Source organism: Salarias fasciatus, chromosome 5 (genome assembly GCF_902148845.1).
Source record: "Salarias fasciatus chromosome 5, fSalaFa1.1, whole genome shotgun sequence".
Classification (NCBI taxonomy): Eukaryota; Metazoa; Chordata; class Actinopteri; order Blenniiformes; family Blenniidae; genus Salarias; species Salarias fasciatus.
In genome coordinates, this window is record NC_043749.1 from 23,137,966 (window position 1) to 23,159,078 (window position 21,113).

Below are 21,113 nucleotides of genomic sequence, written 5' to 3' on the forward strand. Positions count from 1 at the left end.
AATGATCTTTTTTTTTTTTTTTTAAATGGCAAAGTTGTTCTCATCATCAATCATTGAGTGATGTTACTAGAATTTTTGTTTCTCATCTTACAAATTAAAATTTGCCAGATTAACTCTTTAGGAATGAATAATGTCTAATGAATGCAGTATTATCTAATACTGCTTAGGTTTCCCAGTTGTTTGGTGGGAAATTTTCTTTAGTTGTGATTTGGATTGTGTTGATGCTCAAACCTGACTGTGAAATACTCAGTTCTTTTATCCAAAGGCTTGGATTGCAACCAAATACCTGCTCTAGTCGCCCATCCACGTGTGTGCAACAACATGACAAGCTGGCTTATACTGCATGCAGTTGGATCTCAAAAAAATTAGTTATAATGCATACAAAGCTGACAAGTTAATTTTGTAATTAAGCATTTTATATACAAGGTCACAATATTTCAAACCTGTCTTTGTTTTGATTCTCATAAATGTAGCCTACATGTCATAAGAATCCAAAATATCTTAAACTATTAAAGTAGTTTTTTAAGATCAGTTAACATAATGACGCCATCACACACATTGTTCATTAATGCTCTCAGTATTTAATGTTTTTTTTTTTTCTGATTGTCTGCATCAGTGCGTTGTGGAATGGGAGCAATCAGCCCTGCAGCTCTTATGAAGTGTTTTGGGCGCCAAGGTCGCGGTGATGGCCGTCTTCAACCCGTTTACTTTGTAGCTCTGACGTCTTCACGTCTTAAGTCTTAAGTCTCTTCAGGGTTCAGGTCAGAAAATGTGAATGAATAATAATGAAGCATGAAAAGAAAACTTTGAATCTTCTCTTGAGCCCTGTTAGAATACCTCTGACATCCCATCTGGTTGAACAGTGAATGTACAGTGAGTAACGACACTCGGTGTGCGTTTCCTCTGTGTTGTGGCTCTTGATGCCGTTATTCCAGCTTCATCCTGAAGTTAAACCACCTTCTTGAATGGACTGTTGTTTGGGAGACTTCTCCAACCGGTGCTCATCTGTATTGCTTGCTTCCTTTCAACTTTCCATAAATGTGCAAGCAGCATCATAGCGCGGTTGCTAACGCTGTCACCTCATCGGTTTCAGTCTACATGTTCTCCCTGTGCCTGTCTGATACTGTATATTCCTATTTATCTTGCAAATCTGAGCTTTTCCTTTTTCAGCTGCAGGTTTATCATACCATCGTTGGCCTTCTGAAACAACTGATAACAAATACAAATACAAAGTTTTCCTTAAGATTCAAATAGCTTTGTTTGAATATACACCAAACGTCCGCACTTAATGTTGTTATTCTGAGCAGGCTGGGTAAATACAAACAAACGTTACTGTTCTGTCAGCTTGTAGCCATTTTGCCGCTGAGGCACATATTCAACTAATTATGATGTGCGCATTTTAATTTCAGGGTGGAGGAGACCAGTGATCTTCTGCTGTTCTTCAGGACTATGAGGACTTTCTCCGAGAGATGTCATGATCGAGCCAAAGCTTTCCAGCACTTTCAGGTAAGTGGCACCACTCCTGCAGCCAGAATGAGAAAACTCGCTAACTCCTTGACGTATTAGAGGTTGTTCTCAAACTGAATGGAAGAAGTTTCCATGTTGATCATTTTGGCTGCTGCCATTCTGCTCACCACACAGATTAGAGAATTTGGAGAAACATGGCGGGTCTCAAAACTCTTCTCTGTGATACTTATTACATAATGGCTTTTTTTTTTTTTTTCTTTGCTGTTGCTCTAGAGCAGGGTTCTGCAAGCTTTATGACCAAAAGAGCCACTTTAGTGACTTTCTGTGAAGTCAAGAGGGTCTGGAGCCATAAAGCACATTTAACCATTAAAATGAGGCGAATGCAGCTCATGAAGTTTCATACGTGGTTTTAAAGCACAAACAAAAACTGTATCTTAAGATGCATTCATGATGTTTTAACTACAGTTCAGAATAGAACCTTTTATCACATTTAACCTATTCTTGTACCTGATTTAAACAAATTTGTCCCTGTTTTTGAGCTTTTTTTGTTGACAGTTTTGAAATTTTAGTCATTTTTTCTCTTTTTAAAAAGTTTTTTATGCTTTTTTTCCTGCCATATTTATTTTTCTCATGTTAGAAATTGGAGATATTTCAGGTTTTTAAGCTATTCTGTCACTTTTTTTCCCTCATTTCTTGTGGTCTTAGCTATTTTTCCCAGTTTTACTTGTACCTTTTTTGAATCCCTTTTGAACCAAGAGTGACAAATCATATAATAATTTAAAAATAAGTTAAATGTTTATTCATGTATCATGTTGTGAAGGCTTCATGGTGCCACTACAGAGGGAGTAAAAGGCCACAGATTGCAGACCCCTGCTCTAAAGTGTTTTGACGTGTTTCAGGACCATTGCAAACTTCAGTCTTTCCAAAGTGTGGAGACCAGATGGTCAGTCAGTCAGTAAGAGGGCAGACGGATGTATAATGTTAGCTTCTGGTTGGCTTTAAACTTTGACCTCTGCTGAGTTTCACCCTCATCAATCAGTGTTAGAGTTTTGTTGTCTTGTCTACCAAGAGTTCAGAGGGTCAAACGTCTCGGTTTTGGGTCCACAACGGACAAATTTTAGATTTTACTCTGGTGAAATATAATAAAATGTATAATTTAAATAAGTCATCACTTTAGCTTCTTCTGACCAATGAAATGTATAGTATAGCAAATCCCAGACATACATGTAACAGAGAAGGAAATAGAGTCACATACAGCTCTAACAATTTGCTGTTGCTGTCTTCAAGTTTGCTGGAATTTTGCTCTTTTGTGGTTCCTTGAACGAAGAATGAAGTGAGCTGATCAACACCAAATACTGATGAGTGAATCTCCCTTCTGGCCCCTCATTTTTATTTCATATCTTTCTAATTATTAGCCATGAATTCATAACAAATACCGACAACACTACAGTAGAAGCTGTTCTGATACAGGCTGAAAATTAATTTGGAAGGTATGACTTAGTGTGGGACTTTATTGAAGAGGTAGCAGTAAAATGTTAAATAGTGCATCAAGCTGTAGAAGCAATATGGAACCGATTCGCCTGTTTACTCGGAGAATGTAAATTCCTGCCAAGTTGGCTGAGCGAAAGACGGATTAACCCACATTTTCCATATTGGCCTGTGTGCTCTAAACTCTAATTTTGCTTTTCTTGCATTTTCTTTGGTGTTACTATGGAAAAGTGTAATCCCCATTTTAACCATCCTGCTTTAATGCAGTGCATGGTTTAATGGTGCACAAGCAAAACATGTAATTAAAGGAATAAACAAATAAAGTTTAGCAAAAACATTGGATTTTGTGTGAAATCCAGTCTGTCACTGTTGTGGGGGACAGCAGATACATCATGGTCACGTTGCAGTAAATATCTCTGCACACATATGCACAAACATATGTAATGTGATGCAAGTGAGCTCTTTGTTGCAGACATGACTGTATCTGTTGGGTTTTTTTTTCTAGCCAGGAATTTACCAATGTGAGCTGGAACTGTCACAAGTCAATAATTTAGCTTAAACACAACAACATCACGTCTGCACGCATACTTATTTATTTTGCATGCTCGATTTATGCACCGTTTCTGAAGTTCCAGGTTGTGTCAGTTGTTTCCAGTACTATTGAGTGGGTTTAGTCTTCCTCCACTGTGAGCTTAATCTTCTGCTATCCTTTGAGTTCCTGCTTTTGGCCCATGTTTGCACGACGGCGTTTTCAACTGAAAACGCAAAGCTTTAGTTGTGTTTAGGGTGTCCATTTACACAACGGTGCTCGGAGAAGCTGAAAATTGAACTTTCCGGAAATGCTCCACTTTTCCGTGTAGACAGCAGACACTGCTTCTGCTCCTGCGCGCTGCGGCCGCAGTAAACGGCACGGGACGAATGTGTGGTTTCATTCCAAAAACGAACAGCACTCGCTAGTGCTCCGACATACTGGCGGCATTGTTTTCATCGTTTCTGTCTTTTCCATAGGAGCATAACATTTTCAATACGTTGCCATGGAAACACGAAACATTTCTGAAAACAAAAAACACAAAAACAAAGCATTTCCACTTGAAACGTTGTTGTGTAAATGGGTCCATGGTACTGTGTTATGTAATTCACCCACTGCAGCTGATACTAAGGCTTCTTTGAAATTCCTGTCAATTCATGTTAGTCGAGTATAAAATCACAGCTGTGGTTGGCGTTCCTGATTGGCGATCTAGTTGTACATTGATGAGTGAAGGGATGAACTTTCCCCCCCCCCTTGACACTGCTGCTAAAGGTTGTGGCAAAAGACCTGCAACGTGCACCGTGTGTAACAACTGCAGTGACCCTGGCTCGTTCCAGATGACGCTCATGTTTCAGCCAGAAGTGAAGAGGATCTGATGAGGAGCAAGCTCGCTCAAGGCTGTGGTCAGAGCTCAGCTCAGTGCAGTGTACTTAACAGAAAAGTGAAGGTCATTTTGCTTCATCTGTCAGTTTTGTGTGAAGAATTTCACTTGCCTCAGAGTTGTTCCTCCTTAGTTTTGCTCACCGTGATTTAAAGCAATAAGATATTTCTTGTTCTGAAGACTGTTGAAGCTAGATTTTCCTCTTCTGTTGACATAGACTGTTGCTTATTTGAAGCAATAGGTATTTTTTTTATCCATTTTAAAGTGACATTCGTTTTAACCATCAAGCATTTCCAAATAATAAATATAACTCCTCGATTAACTGAAAGCCTCCTCTCTCAAGCATGTGAGTTAACTAGACGGAGAATATGTCGCATTAATGATTTCAAATTCTGTTTTCATTATAAAAAAAAGTTTATTTTTATTAAAACATTTTAATCAAAGCCATGTCACATACACATCTTCCTGTACACCATTGTCTTATTCACATCAGTAATAATCTCGACAGTCATTTCTATTACTGGAAGGGAAGAGTTAGAGACAAAAGCAAGACATTTATAAGCAGACAAAAAGCGAGAGGAGTAACTTTCACATTACTATAGTTCATCGATACATTGTTCCCTAGTTTACTTCCTCTGGAGTCTATAAATTAAAAACAAAGTGAAGGTCGGTCACAAAATGCATCAGAAAGCCTGAGGCTGGTCGAGGCTACTTGGACTTTGCCCTTATGAAGAGGCATTTCTAATGGAATAGTTACAAATAAAATTAATTAATTCACATATTCGTACAGTAAAGTGAACCTTTTTACTAAATAGTATTTACAGAATTTTCCCGTGTTACAGAAAAAAGTATGGATTGTTTGACTTATTAAAAAAAAAAATTAACAAAGCTCTGAGGCTGCTGTATTTCTATCATATCAGGTGATAGATACAAATATATAGTAGGAAACAGACACAAAACGTCCACTTCAATGACACGATTATTTAGATTTGCCTGACATTTACTCAGTTTCATAAAAAGGCTTTGTTTGAGATCGCTATACTTAGTTTTTTTTATGTTGGCTTTCACCCCATCACACAAAAAAAGAGAAAAATATAAAATTTGGGTAATTTTCTATAAAATGACAGATGCTATTATGATCTAAGCTGAAGTGCAGTTCAAGTTCTTGCAGGCTTAAAATGTTGCAAAGAGATGTGTGTTCATAATCCAGGGATGTATTTGGTATCTGAAAACAATTTATTGAGGGGAAAACAATAGTAGAGACAAAGTTACAGGGAGATGTTACTCTCACAAGTATGTATTCATCTTTCAACAGTATCCCACTTTTAGAAATCATTTACCAATTTTTTTTTTAAAAAAACTTCAGTCTTTAATATAAACATAGTTAAAGGCAAATCAGCGGCCACTTGGCAGCAGTTGTTTGTATTTTAATAGTTTGTGCAGTTTTGTTTCACCAGTTGCCTGATGAAAATGAACTGAACTTAAAATTCAAGGGGCTCCGATGACGGTCGAAGCATTCTGTACCTTCTGTTAAAAGGCTGACAGAGATCCACAGTCAGTACGTCAGTGTGCTTCAAACAAAGTGTCAATGGAACTGAATACAGCTATGCTGAAATGTTGTCATCCTAAACAGGAAGGCTTCCTTCCATTTTCTGCAGGGAATAGGGTGAAATGTGAACCTGTAAAAGAACAGGATGTGTTTTAGGCAGTCCTGACTGAATTCTGGCTTCTAAGATACAGGTTTTCGAAATCACTGTTTCTGTATGTGGTAGAACAGATAGAAATGCATCAGAGTTTTGGTTTGTTTGAAGCATATCGAGACCTGACGCTATGCGAAGAACTCAAAACAGAAGTTTAAATCTTATTCCCTCCGGACAGTGAAGGGCCCGTTGATTAATTGAGGAAGACCTGCATTTCTGCACCATCAGTCCAGTTAACCATTCAATTTTTAACTGACAGTGACTCAAGGTGTTTGTAGGTTTGCTGAAGTAAAAACGTTGACACCTCCATTGTCGCTGCAGGGACCGGCTCTCCAAAATCCAGAACGTTATGGTACTTCATAGCACTCTGATGTGGGGGGGAAAAGGCGTCTCGGCTGCCATCTCAGCGGTACCGTCCGATGGGCAGTACTTTCATACAGGTGAAGCTGTCGGGGTACTTTGACAGCACCACCGGGTTTCCGTCCATACGGACCTCACTGAGACTTGGCCGAAGGTAGTAGGTGTCGTTGGACCTACAGAAGGTGTTTATGGTGACCTCTGTGATGTTGTTGTTCTGGAGGAAACGGATACGAGGTTGAGAATGCAAACCGTAACATGGAGAACACCAAAAATATCTATACAAATACATATAGTACACAAAGCAAAGTGTGCTTGTTTCAGGTATATATTTATGTAGAGTCAGCAGAAAGGTATGTTTGCTATTAACTAACTGAAACCAGCCCTGTTCAGCTCATCATGATTTTGCCAACAAATTCTAAGAAGTGGAAGGTCTACTTTGCTTTTTCAAACACAGACAGCGTGAGGGATCATTATGCGATGCAGGCACATGGCAGCTCTTCCACATTATTGATGTATTAGTAATCCCACACATGAGGACCAGTCAGGATCTAACATCTGAATAAATCTTCTCCACTTCAAGCGAGCTGTCACTATGAGAAACTAACTGTTCTTTTCTTCAGTCCTCTTTCACTCTGTGCACTACTAGGCCAGTTTCCTTTGTGGAGAAGTAATTTTATTCCTTCGTCCATCAGTACCACCGGTTGTGCAACAATACGAGGGCATCAGCACAGTTTGCAAAGTTTTTTCTGTTTCATATACATACCTGTAGATGTAAGATCCGAACACTCTCGGGGATGTGGGGAACCGCTTCCAGCTGGTTGTCACCCATGTACAGGTTAATCAGTTTAGTAAGTTTCTGGAGGAGGAAAAATGCACCACGTTTACTAAAACAAGCAAGGCTAACAGATGGCGAGTCAAAGTCCAATAATCTGTGTAAATGTAAGCAGCGTACTCCACTTGAAAGTGGAGCACTGACAATATAGACTCACTATGACGCACAAATAAGCTATCTTGGTGTGCATTGCCAACTATGTGCACAGTTCAGGGGTCCATGGGGATAAGTACATAACTGAGCCTGTCTTCATCTTCAGCATTACAATGATGCGCTAATTTCATACATAAGTTATCTGTTTTCACCTCTCATTGAGGATTTCTGCCTCTCTGCAGATAGTTTAGTAATGACGAAGAAACTGATCAAATCATTCCTTGATTTTCCCGTAAACCACACATTATTGTTTGAAACTTCAGGTGAGGTGAAGATGTCGCACCTTGAATGCGTTTGCCTTGACACCCTTGGTTTTCAGCAGATTGTGGTTGACATTGAAGACTGCGAGTTTGGGAGGAAGCATGGGGAGTTTGACCAGTTTGTTTTCAGCCAGAGACAGCTGCTCCAGCATGGTGAGCTTGGAGAAAGCCCCGTCTTCGATCTCTGAGATGAGGTTCCCCGTCAGGTCGATCCTCTTCAGAGTCACTGTTGACCAATGATACCAAAGACAGACTGTTTATCACATTTCTTCTAATTAAGTCCCATGGTGGAAATTTTCAAAAAAACTCTTCAACCCCATCTCTGTGGAAACGGGTGAAAACGCTGCTAACGTTTCAGAAAAGTCCAACATTCATAAAAAGAATTCATGGACACTGATATTGACTTAAACTTGTTAATCCAAACTTGATTGTAAAAAGTAAATTACAATGTAGATGACTCAGTCATTTCTGTTTTGATATGAAAGGTTCCTTGATGATCATTTAGCAAATGCTACCTGTTGTACTGTAGGTTTGTCAGTAAGGTGTATTTAATTTAGCCTCAGAGTAACTGCAAAAATAAAATAGAAACCATTGAATTCAATCTGAAATCATTCAGGCTACCTGACAAAGCACACATTAAACTCTTAACAGTTTTCACACTTACATATGTCGGCAAAGTCTTTGTTGCTGATCTTTTTGATCTTGTTGAAGCGTGCGTACAGGTACGCGGTTTCTTTAGGCAGCGTGGGAACGGTGGTCATGTCAGGGCTGACCTCCTCGCAATACACTGAGCCGGTCAGACACACACACAGCAGGCAGGTGGGAAGATCTGCGAACACAGTCACAACATGTAATTAAGATCTTACATGAATAATTATGCTTTAGACTCCTCTTGGTTCATGTCATTAGAAAAACAATCAACAACTCATCCAAACTTGGTCTTGTCTGGACAATGTGAAGTTTCGTTATCATTTTGATAAACCTTTATTAGACCAGCTGCAGGTGTGTTAAATGCATCTTTGATCGTACCAGCGGCATCTCCTCCCTCTGGCATCGGGCTGTCATCAGGTTCATCAGCGGGAATCAGCGCCCTCTGCAGGAGAAGGAGAACATTAACCGAGCAGCTCAGTACATTTCTTGAGTTATGAAGTTAGAAAACATACAAAAGCACACAAACATACAAAACCAAAGCACTATCTGCTCTGAATCATAATCACTCGATTGTAGTTTGCTTTCAGCTAAATTCAGATGAAAATACAAAATCCAAGACTGTCTTTCCCACCAGTACAGTTAACAGTGTGGCCATGGTTGGCTGTACTTTAGTGAACATTGCTGTAAACAGTTTGTTCTGAAATCAGTCTATCCTAAACAATGATGATCGATACTTAAAGTGTGATGAAAGCATTCCCAATTTCAGTGAAGCTGAACTTTATGACTGAAGATCACTGTGGTCTGTTTTGTGCAGCTAAGAATGTAACTGAATTCAGAAAATCCAATTCAGCTGCAGTTCTTCAGGTTTGAAATCCATCACTGCTCAACACAGTCTTTTAACAGTTTATGACCCAGAGCCAGTCTGTGACTGTGGTCTAGTCTTAATTTAAAAAACAGAACTTAATGTGACAAACTGGTTGAGCAGGAATGTGTGCTTGGATTTATTTGACTCGCCAGTGAAGTGTGTTGCTGGATGATGTTTTTATTGGGTTCTGCTGAGGCATAGCTTTTTCCTGCTGTTTGTTTGACTGGAGATTTTTGTCTATTGCCGCGCCGACAGAGTGGTCTCACAGAAATTAATGGAGGAGGAGGCAGCAATTTGTAATGCAGTGTTGAGTTACCAGCTGGCCACTGGCTGACAACTGGTCACAGTCATAGCTGATGTGGAGCAGTTTTCCACTAATTACAGAGACAGACTGGTCGCCATAGCGTAATTTGTTGTGCTACAGTTTCTCGGCATGCCAAAACCAGTTTTTGGCAGAAACGGCGCTTGTGTTTTGCCTCATCGGCCACTGACTGAACAGTCTGTGGTGCGACATCATTGGTCAGTCAAAGGATCTTTCAGTTGCTCCTCTCCTACACCCTTGTACTGTATGTGCACGCTTTCACATGCGTCATCCTGTTTTATCCCAGATGAATGCAGCTTGCAGGACATCACTCTTGACTTGAGGATGTAGCATTAAATACATTAATCCACCTATTTTACCAAAGTTGTACTGTTTTCAATCTCAGGGAGGATATTATGTGTGGTGAAATCGGATAACTTCAAATATCAACTTAATAACAGAACAAGCATTTTATGCGATTGCTGTAGTCCTGTATTTATTTTTGTATGTAGATTCAGATCTACAATTCAAATGCATCAGTTGAGCATGCAAACACTTTGACTTTGATTTTTGCAAAAGCGTCATTGTGTATTGTTTGTGCCATTCGTGCAATGTGTTTACATAGAATTACTGAATCCCAGATGGCCTTCAGTGATGTGATCTTGTTATTCTCCTCCCACTATGGTTCTGGTCCATGCATTGGACCAGTTAGGATGGAAAATTAATTTTCCACATTTAGCAGCTGCTGGACCCTTTTACAATGGCTGAAAAAATCTGACTTATGTACCGTCACCTGAGTCTGTAGGCGGGGTGCACAATTTCAGTTATCAATTCCCTTTATTTGTGCAGGGTTTTTTTCTTTTTCTTTAAATTCTTATTAATGTGTGGCCAACACACTCTGATTGATGTTATTGCCCCGAGCTGCTCGTTCGGCTGTCTGCAGGACAGCAGTCATACCTGGTGAATACATCTTTTCATAAGAAGCATGCTTGGGATTGTTCCAGCACAGTGCAGTCAGGCAGATGTCCACATACCGTCCACGCAGAACCACATGTGGACACATGGTGAAATTCTAGTTACTTGGACCCATGTGGCCATGCAGATGTGGAAACTTTGAGTTAACCTTTGACCCCTGACCTGAGATATTTCCAGAGCCATCCGGGTTATGATACATTCCAACCTTCAAGAAAAGTAGTTTTGAGATTGAAACCAGCTAGTTACTTTTTTTTAAAGTCTTTTTAAGAAGTACTTGGGCAGCTTAAGTCACCAATGGGACATCTGGAACCAAAAGCATCCAGGTTACCGAAACTTTTATCAGGTGTAGACATTCAGCTTAAGAGAAGAAACGGGCGATGCTGTTAACAATCAAACTTAACATCAAAGCTGGAGTCTGACAACAACACTGGGGGAAACAATATTGACTTGGTTTATACTCCATCGTTAAAGCCTGGGTTGAGTTTCCTTGAATGACTGCACTCAGTCCCAGTCTCCTTGAGCTAAATACCAACCATGACTCTGCTGCTCAGTCTTTGAACCACCTCAACTCCATCCCAGTCAGAGAGGAACCACAACCGGTCATATTGTACAATTTAAAAATAAGTCCACCGAATGTAGAATAAGTGGTTAACTGTGGCAGCGGCAGAGAGTTGGAGGTTTGTCTATTCAGGCTCTGCCAGTAAAGAAGTTTCTCTTTTGATGAAAAACAGCTTCTCTTAAATGAAGTTCGTTAAAGCTGAAGAGGCTCTCTACAGTACTGCCTCACTGTTCTCTCCCCCCTCTCTGGGTTTCTCTTTCCCTACAAGTGGTTCTCAAGGATAAATCAAACCAGAGTTTGGTTTGGCTCATCCAGATATGTCTTGAGAGGGTTAGTGTGGTTGTAGTCGATGGTTTGTGTGGTTTATTCAGGGCTTAGATTGTCTGGTGGGAGGCAGCAGTGTGTGGATGTTGTGTGTTTGGGACTGTGTGTTGAATGAAATAGTATCTGGTGGAGACAGAAAATGATAAAATCAAGTGATGACAGATGACAGATTCTGTTATTACTAAGACCAGGAAGGCAGACTAATTGATTAAACATTACGTTGATTATTAATTTAAAGTTTAAGCTCAGTCTTGGAAGCTGTGAACTCTCTTGGGATTTGAATTTAACCATCATGAGATCTGCATCTATTTTGCTGTTAAAGGAGCAGAGAGGTGCTTCTTTTCATTCATCTCTAATGAACTGGATTGCACCTTTTTTTTACACTCAATAATCTCTGCAGGTTTTTTCCCCCTGTCAATACCATTGTGTTGCACTGACAGTCTTCTGAAGAGATGCTGCAAAATCAAACTGTTCATTGAGCATTTCTGATAATGCATTACCTTGCAAAAAAAACTTTTTCTAGAAGAAAATATGCAGGAAAAATGTGCATATATTTTGCTGTACAGTGTAATATAAATCATGAGATTCTCACCCTAGCCCTCCTTGCTTGCAAATGGTCAGTGAAGTATCCATTCTGCTTCCAGCCAGGTAGAGATCCCGGTATCAGCTGTGAGTCTTGATCAGATGGCTGGGCTGAGGCTGCCGCCAGCCACGGCACCAGCATGCAGGTGAATACGAGAGCCTTCATGCTGTCCAAAGCAGTGCGATGCCGACACACCAGCTCGCCCTTAAAGCCTGTGTTTGGGTCAGCAGCTGCTCTCCTCTGCAAGCCCCCGCTTGGATGTGTCAAATGACTGTATTTAAAGGCTGAACCGGTAGCTTCCAGCAGACTTTTAAAGCGGAGTTCATTGAGCAGAACTCTTAACCCTTTCCTGACAGCCCGTCATTGGTCCGCTGTGTGAGAGAGGGAGTCAGAGACACACACAGGAAGTGCAGAGAGACACATACAGCAAAAACAGGCACATATGGAAAAAGACAAAGTCACACAGAGAGTAAAGTGTCCTTCTCCTAAATGTCCCTTAAACGTGAACAAAAAAAAAAAGTTCTGCTGCAGGAACTGCAGCGAAAGCAGAAAAATCTGAAGTTGACAACCAAAGTGTGAGTGTGTTTTGTCAAGAGGAATGTCTGTGGTCGCTGCCCGGCCGCTCTGTAATGACTTCTAATAACCAACCTATCTTTCATTAGGCTGGCCGAGTGTTTTCCTTCGTCTCTCACTCTGTTTTTCTCCCAGCTGCTGGCCAGACAATTCATTTAGCCGCCATGAGGCAGACACTGATTATATGCTTTGATTTGCACGGTTACTTTGAGCTGACCAATAGTGAATTGTGCTCAGCTTGTTGAACAACTGCTGCTCTCAGTGAGTAATGTTTCAGGTCACGGTTGGTGTTTAGTGGCAAATAGGCAAATAGTGTCTTTGCCAAGGTAAAGTCAGGATAATTTCATTTAGTCTGTGTCTGCAACTGTAGGTGCATTGAATCTTTTTCGTGCAACTACAATCAGCTTTATTGATGTCTTTTTTTTTTTTTAATTTGAGGTCTGTTTTCAACTTAGTATTCAGTCGTTCTTCGTCATCATATCATATCTCATTGCAAATCAGTTTTCTGTTGTTGAGGCCCCACAAGGAGAAAGAAAAATATTTTGATCTTCATGCAGAGTGCCACCTGAAAAAAAAACGTCCTTTCTTGAATTTAAACTTGAATTAAAATGAAAAAATGATCCCCTTCTATACTGTGTCTTCATGCTTGTGCAACACTAGGAAAATTGACAATATGCAAAAGGATTTTATAGTTCTTTAAAGGATAGATCAATGATCAAATTCAAATTCTAATCAAACCACAGCATGATGGGAGTGGCTGGTATGTGACCGTGTCAGGACTCACTATTATTTACACTGAATGCAGTTCTTGATGGTTTGAGTCTGATGTCCTCAGTTGCAGAGTAAATTTCAAGCTGATCAGATTCTGTCCTGGTTGTATTATGTGATGGACCAGTGATTATTTATTTATTTATTTTGTTTTATTTTTTTACCCACAGGTTTTCTTCTGGGTTTTCATTTTCTTGAACTGCGCCATGGCCCAGTTCACCGTACTGAACCTAAATACAGCCATAAACAGTGTAAAATATGTGCTCAGTCCTCCCTGAAGTCTTCAGTTACCTTGAATGAGTAAGTGGTTCTCAAGTTCAAAAGTTTATCTTTGAACATTTCATTCTGACCTTCTGTTCTGCTTTTTGACTTTTAAAAGACTTTAGCTTATCTTCCATAAAATGTGATGATGGGAGAGATTTTTATCTGTCGCATGCGCTGGTTTAAAGCCGACTGAAGCAGACATGCAGTATTTTACAATGCCAAGTCTAAAAGGGTCTGATCTGTGGTGGGGTATCTCAGCTGAATTACTTCCGACCACTCATTGTTCAAACCATGGGGTTCCTTAAAATCAGATTCCTAAATGAAATCCCATTGCAGAAGTATCTGTTCACCACAGAAAGTCATTACAACCTACACTGTTTTTTTGCCTGATGCCCTTCTTGTGGCAACAGGAATAAAAACTGAGGTCCCCCACTCTCAGGATGTACAAATGAAAGTCTACAGTAAATAGTAAAAATCCTGTCTGAGGCAATCGGTTTGTCAGTCAATAAAGATCTGTCTCCAAAAAAAAAGTTAATTAGACAAGACCACCTCAGTGTGTTCCTTGCTAAAGAAAAAAAAAAAATCAGCATATCCTCTCTGAGCTTATTTTAGACTTTGAGAGTTATCCCCTTGTCAGTGATTGTGAGCACAGCCATGGAAACGTTGGCAGCGGTCACACTTGTGCTGCAGCTCTCAGGTCCAGACCGGAGCTGAAATCAAAAGGAAAAATGTATTCTCAGTAGAACATAGGTAACATGCCAGATGTTGAATTTAGCTTTTCCATTAAAAATGTAGCTCATTATACAATTCATGGCAGTTGGAGTGAAAAAAGTCGGACAGAATGTGTTTAGCAGCAGCTTCTCTTCTTGAGACAGTGACATTGTGTTAAAGGATAAAAATGACCATCCTGTCCACATAAAGTCTGAACTATTAGAGCCACTGTTTTAGTTGAACTTAACACACTTCTCACACACTTCTAAGCCATCCCCTCTCTCTGCGTTGCGTTTAAATCGCCCAACCCCTTCCCAGATTTTATTGTAGGCTCAATCTAATGCAACACGTGGCCATGATATTTGGTACAGTTTGACTTCAGGTGCGATTCAGCTGTGATAATAATCAGGCTTTGGCAGTTCTTTTTAAGACAATGAATTTACTGGGCTTTTGCGCCAAGTGAAGAGTTTCAGTATATGAAGGTAATATAAATTAACTACCTATTAAAATACTTGTTTGCCAGCCCATAAAACTTAAGATGTTCTGTTCTTTGAATCTCGATGATGGGGAATGAAGGTGAGCGGGGTCTTTTGGTGCCAAACGAGTGTTTCTTCACTGTAAGATTTTGTGTGAACTGTGTGGCCTCATCTCGTGTCCATCTCTTTAATCAGAACATTGCTGTGTTTTGATATTTATCAGACTCTTGCACAATCCCTGTTCCAAGAAGCCGTGCAGGCCGCAATGCGTCAATAAATAATCGCTAATCTGATGAAGAATGCCAAGAATGAATTAAAACCTGAATTTGGGGATAAAAAGGAAAAAAAAAATGCTTAAAGTATTCCAAAAGCTTTCCAAAACTGAAAGGCCAAGTAATTCTCAGGAAAATGCTGAGGAGACTCGGTCTATTCAGCAGCTGTTGCAGCCCAGCTGTTCTTGGATTTCTTTCAGTCTTGGTTGTCAAATCAGACGGATGCTGCACTTTTAAAACTTTAAAAATTTTGTTGGAGATTTTGTGTCTGCACATGGCAAAATTAAAGAAAAAAATATGATAAGGGGGAGTACTCCTTTATAAACAAGCAGAGCACAAGAGCCGGGATTTTACAGCAAAACAGTTAAATAGAAAACATGTGACTATTTCAGCCTTCAAGTGGAGAGGAAAAAGAAGGGGGCCCAGATATAAACATCCAAGGAACATGAGCCCGGACTGTTACAGGTGTGTTAGCAATTATGAACACCTTTAAACTTTTATGACTGTGGGAAGAGGGCCAGCAACTGGAGAATGTTTTTACTGTCACTAATTTTCTATACCAGAGTTTGAGCTGTCAGGGTGTTTCACTGGCATTTCACTCCACAATAAAGCAAAGTCAAATGGGAAAAGCCACCCACAACATCTCAGTAAACACACGTTATTCCTGCCATGACATACCGTTCCTGTCGTGCTCAGTGTGTTTATGAACATGTGGGATGCCTTTAAAGCCAGAAAGAAGTGGACGTATATGACAAACCACTGGCCTTGAATGCTGTTACGAAACCACCGTCCTGTAGTGTGCTGCCCACAGATGCCCTATGGAGTTTTCTTGTAAGCAACACAAGAAGTTTACATTCACACCAAGAAATTGTTTATTCCTTCAGGACCTAACAAATGCACCATTCATCACCACTTTTAGGGCTGCATTTCCGTGTTTCTTTATCTGTTACCGCCAGAAAAAAAAAAAAAACAATGCCAGGAATTTACAGTTGGAGGAAAATAAATCTGAATGTTTAAAAACATTTGTTACAAAGCTGGGTAACACTTTACTTTAAGCACCCGGTATAACACATGATAACTAGTTATAAACACTCATACATGATCACAATGCTTTATAACTCACTATACAGCATAGGATTAGGGTTAGAGTTAGGTTCTGGCGTTGTGGGCATTGTGATCATCTATGAATGTTTATAACTATAGCTACACGTGTTATAATGGCATTATAATGCTTTATAAATGTACTTATAATGTGTTATACAGGGGGGCTTCAAATAAAGTGTTACCCAAAGCTGTAGATACAGGCAGAAGTTGGTTACTTACCGTCAGACGTGACTCATGTCAAGCTACTGTCTTTAAGACACTAATAGTCTGTTTTGACATGAAAACAGGGAACAACAAAATAGTGTCTGGAGTCCGATGGAACTGCAACAATATCTCATGTCAAGTTGTGCTCTGTGTGCCGTCTCTGCTCCGATAGTAACCTGGCTTGTTATGAATAGGGCATCTTCAACAGTTTCGATCCATGACCTCTGGGGTCTGAACAGACCCCTAATGAATGTTAATTTCTAAAATTCACCTAAACACTCAACACAAGAGCCTGTATCTTCACAACCTGGTTTTACTTGCATTGGCTAAATTCATAAGAATCAGTTACTAATGTGTAAGGAGGACTATAGGTAGGAGTGTGGAACATTTTATTTTATTTCATAACGGTATTTCCAGAACTTGTTGCTTCTGTTAAAATGAGTATTATTCTGCAGTGCTACTTGTGTTTATTAAGTTCATGATGTGTGTCATCTTGTGCAAAGCTGCAGTTGGTCCTGTTGCCGAATCAAGTCTTTTATATGCTGAAGTTCACAAACAACATAATCAGAACAATAATTTCTGCTGTGGATTTTGTTGTGTGATAAACAGGATTTTTCAAGAAAACCCATAATTTCAGTGATTTCAGTGGTCAGTTTTCCCTGGCTTATTTCTCCTGACAGCAGCAGCCGGCGCGACAGCGTGCTCGGTTTCAGGGTGACAGGTGCAAGTGAGCGATAAGTAATGGCAGACTGAATTCAGCCTAGACAAAACAACATACCTCGCTGATTTCCCTCCTCACACACACACACACCCATTTTACTGCAGACCAGCTTTCAACACAGCAGACCACCTGGCGAGGCTTTAAGCAGCCTCGGTCTGCGTGGGTCTGGCTGACAACATGGCATGATGAATAAACCCACCGCTGAGAGCCGTGTGTGTGTGTTTTGCTCGTGACAGAGCCACCCGTTAGCTCTGGGCTGCAGCCAACATCTGACACCGTGGACCTTTTTACCCCCCCCTTCAGAGACTTGTTATGTAATGCTTTGAAAGTTAGATAATTAGCTCAACTCAACTGTACAAATCAATTCCTTATTGGCAGGGTTGTGAAACCAAACATAATGCATTGTTCACCAAAAAAACTGCAGAATAACTGTTCAACAGATTTTTTTTTTTAATTTCTGCTAATTGCTGCTTGTTTATTAGATGTGCATTTTTACTTCTGCGTAGGAATAGGCCGAGGCTAGATTAGCACACTTTCACTTATTGGATGAGTTAGTTGAGTGTCTTTTCTGTTCATTTGATAAATGTTGGTGGTTTAAGCTTTAATTTTACTAATTTTCTGTAGGATGCCTTGATACCGACGTTATCCAATCAGACTGTACCACTTCAATTGGACAAAAGTATGATTGAAGTTGTATTTTTCTTGATATTGTTCTAAAATTGAATTCTTGAGACAATTACATTATGTTACCATTGTTACAGTACCACAAAATACAATTTTTAATGGTGACCTTTATTCTGTGATGTGATATGTGATGATATATTGAATTGTAGCATGATAGAGATTCACCGATACCAGCATCAGGTCCGGGACTGCAGGTAGTACTCTTACTTGTATTTGTAAAAGACCCCACCCAGATACAACTTGGTGAGTTAGGTCTGAATCTCATGGTTTTGGTCTGTTTGTATTTACCTGTTGGCCAAGTAGCATTATGTTTTGGTCTTGTGGAGCATTTTAACTTTACAAATCGACCTGTATAGTTTGATAAAACTTCTTCTAAACCAGCAGTATCTCATAGTAGCAACAGAAGCGCGATGAGTGCTTGTTGCGGGTCTGTTTAAGCGCTCAAAGCACAGATGAGGAAAGAGATTTTTTCCTGAATAATAAAGGCAACGCAGTTGACATGTTTACTTTGTCAGCATTTTAAACCACTTGTGACTTTCCTCAACCAAAATGTTTTGGTGGCCTAAACTTAACCACATACAGTTGTTGGGAACCCTGGGATCAGATGTCAGACTTTCTTTCCCTCTCTCTATAGAGCCACCCTAACCACTGATGTCTGCCGCTACAACTACTGTCCAGTCAGGAGAAGCCATGCAGCTTTCAGTTTTTTGAAACCATGGTGTACTGGACTCATTTATGTAGTATTAAAGTAATATCAAGGATTCTGTCAAATTTCCTGGGATTACATAATGTGATCTTACATATTTTGTCTCTTTTACAGTGTTCTATGGAGTGACTTTTAGCCCTGTATTATTTATGAAGCTCTTGTTTTTTTTTCTTTCCTATGATCCTGTGGTAGTAAATTCCCATGCAGAAAAAGTTTTCTGTCTTCCTATTTACTGTAGAAGTGAGTCCTTTTCCTTCTGCTGAGCCTTGGTTCAAATACTGGCAATCAGCCTTGGAATTTAGTCCCAGAGGAGGACCTGATGATTAAAACAGCTCAGCTCCAGCCTGCAGAAGGAGACCACCATTTTCATTTTACAAACAACAGGTTCACTTTTAAATGTCAGCAACATTTTTCTCATTTTTGGAGCTCAGGGGTCAAAAGTGAAGGCTGTATTGTATTGCTGAAATTCAAATGGCTTTTCCTACCTAACCCCTTATCACACAGGGATTACCTTTTTGAAGGAAAAAAAATTAAGTAGTCTACTTAAAATACTTTTATACAGCTTGATGCTGTGACATATTGCTTGTTTTGTGTGCATTGCGTTAGTATGGTGCTGTATTGAAGCGATTTGTTGTGATATGCCCACTTTCTGATGTCTGGCTGAGCCACATGTAGAGCAGATGGAGACGAGGATGCACAGGAAGGGAGGCTAGACTAAAATTTGTTGTGGCGTGTAACGTTTTCATGCTAGACAAGGTTTTCTTTGTAAGACAGTTGATAAATAGCTGAGCGGCTAAAACTGATGTAAGTGCAGGAACTGATGTCGGTCTGGACAGAGCCATGGTTTCAATTTCCTCTCAATATGTTTGATATGATGGTGATCCCACGCCAAAATGTTGTCTTTGTTTAAATCTGAAAGAAAATCCACATGTAGAGTTTAGTGCCTACTCTCCTCTGTTTTGTTTTATTGTCTTCCTGGTCCAAGATATTAATTTACTTTCAGGAACTTTAGACTCTATTTTTTTTTCTCTCTCTCTCTCTCTCTCCACCCATCCCATCTGGATTAGCTTGGCCTTTTTGCCTCCATCAAGAGCCATTTTATTCAGCTGTTGTGAATTATACAAGATCTTTGCTTCATGTCATCAGCCTATCTCAGTCTGCAGTCCGTGTAGCTGCTGACTGTTTATCGTAAAGAAACCTTTGTGTGTCTTTAAGCCTTTTGTATCATCATGAGATTTACTGCCAGCTCTGACAGAACACCTTATCAATCAGTATATTCCACAGAGAAGGGCTTTCTTTGTGGCAGATGGCCCCGTTGTCTAAAGCAGGTAGAGAAAGAAGGGCTTTTTTAGGGGAGAAATAAGACCTTTGAAGTCGTACACCAGCTGATCAATGTGTTATGCATTTTAACGGAGCTCTGCTGTACTTAATGAGAAAAAAATCTTCATATGGATTCTCTGTGCAGCGCATTTAAGTTCTCACACTTCTGCTGTGGACTATAGGAAGGCTGAATCGAAGCCTCGCCTAAAGAGTTCACACAAAAACTGAACCTGTTAGCAGCTCAGAGTGGTTGATCACAGCATGAAATACCGTACAGCAATGAGCTGATATCGTGTATAAACTCTACAAAGAGTGATCAGAAGCACATCCTCAGCTTCCCTGAACGGTTCCTTCGTGTAGAGCAGTTTTTATTGGCTGTACTGTCTCTTAGACTTACTGGGGTTTCACTGCTATATTGTTTGTCCTCATTATGGGATGAGAATACCTGTCATTAAAAGTCATGTTAGAATTTTTCTGTTAACCCTTTAAAGCATGCAAACAGTGAAGACTAAAGTTTGCCTCCAGGTTTTTATCAAGATGTCATGTTGAATATTGAATGGTATGTAAAACCTTTTTTTTCTGAACTAGAATTTGAAGGTCATTTTCAAAAAGTAATCTATGTAGATATCAGATTACATAATTATTAATATTACGTTTTCAGTTGCCATTTTTAAAAACTAACCTGAGACAGCAGATATAAGCTAGCCTTTTTTCAACTGAATCTAGGTCAGTTAAACTTTTTTTCCTGTAGATTGTTTGAACACCTGTCCTGTCAAATAATCAAAATAACCTGTCAAAGACCTTCCAAAATTAACAGGAGTCAAAAAAACATCAGTCATCTGTGTCCGCCAAGGCCTAACCACATCAAACCCCCAAAACTCAGATACCTTACCACCAATCATGAGGATTATTTACTGAGAAAAAAAACAAAGAATGATTTGAGTAGATTTGTCTCCAAAACTAAGCCTTGTTTTCATAAGAAGTGAATTTGTTTGATGGATTAATCGCCTGGGGAGCATCTCAGGAGGATGGCGCTGCAGTAAGCGGGAGGGATTATACTCAAGTTTAGGCCTGAAACTGATTTTTACAGCATCTTGACTGAAACTTTGTCAAATAAAACCTTTATTTCCTGGATATTTTTCTTTTTCACTGCCTTGATGCGTTGTCGTGTCAGCAGCAGTGTTGGTATCTTGATGATGGTCTGTGTTGGTACTGGACAAGAGGCCACCTCTGATTAAACTGTCAACTGGGACATGATGGTTTGGACTAAACCAGTATGAGCCATATGGAGAGTATTAAGCGCTGAGTGGGTTCCAGTGTGCAGTGGTATTGGATAGTTACTCCTTGTTCTCTTGATGACTACTGGATTTGTTATCCAAGCAT

General features: G+C 39.8%; 2 protein-coding genes across 3 annotated transcripts in view; one reads left to right on the forward strand and one right to left on the reverse strand.

The window, feature by feature from the left end:
* The window catches only part of cenpp (centromere protein P), a 92,950-nt gene that overhangs the window by 8,285 nt on the left and 63,552 nt on the right, over window positions 1–21,113 (forward strand). For both annotated transcript variants that reach the window (XM_030090972.1, XM_030090973.1), the window contains exon 6: window positions 1,410–1,506. In XM_030090972.1, the coding sequence (XP_029946832.1) occupies window positions 1,410–1,506 (97 nt within the window). The remainder of the gene's footprint in view (window positions 1–1,409; window positions 1,507–21,113) is intronic.
* On the reverse strand, window positions 4,766–12,412 carry ogna (osteoglycin, paralog a). Its single transcript, XM_030090975.1, has 7 exons — window positions 11,937–12,412; window positions 8,699–8,762; window positions 8,334–8,498; window positions 7,693–7,895; window positions 7,188–7,280; window positions 6,468–6,638; window positions 4,766–5,938 (listed from the first exon to the last, which is right to left on the reverse strand). The coding sequence occupies exons 1-6, from the start codon at window positions 12,090–12,092 to the stop codon at window positions 6,468–6,470; spliced, it is 852 nt and encodes a 283-aa protein (XP_029946835.1). The 5' UTR covers window positions 12,093–12,412; the 3' UTR covers window positions 4,766–5,938.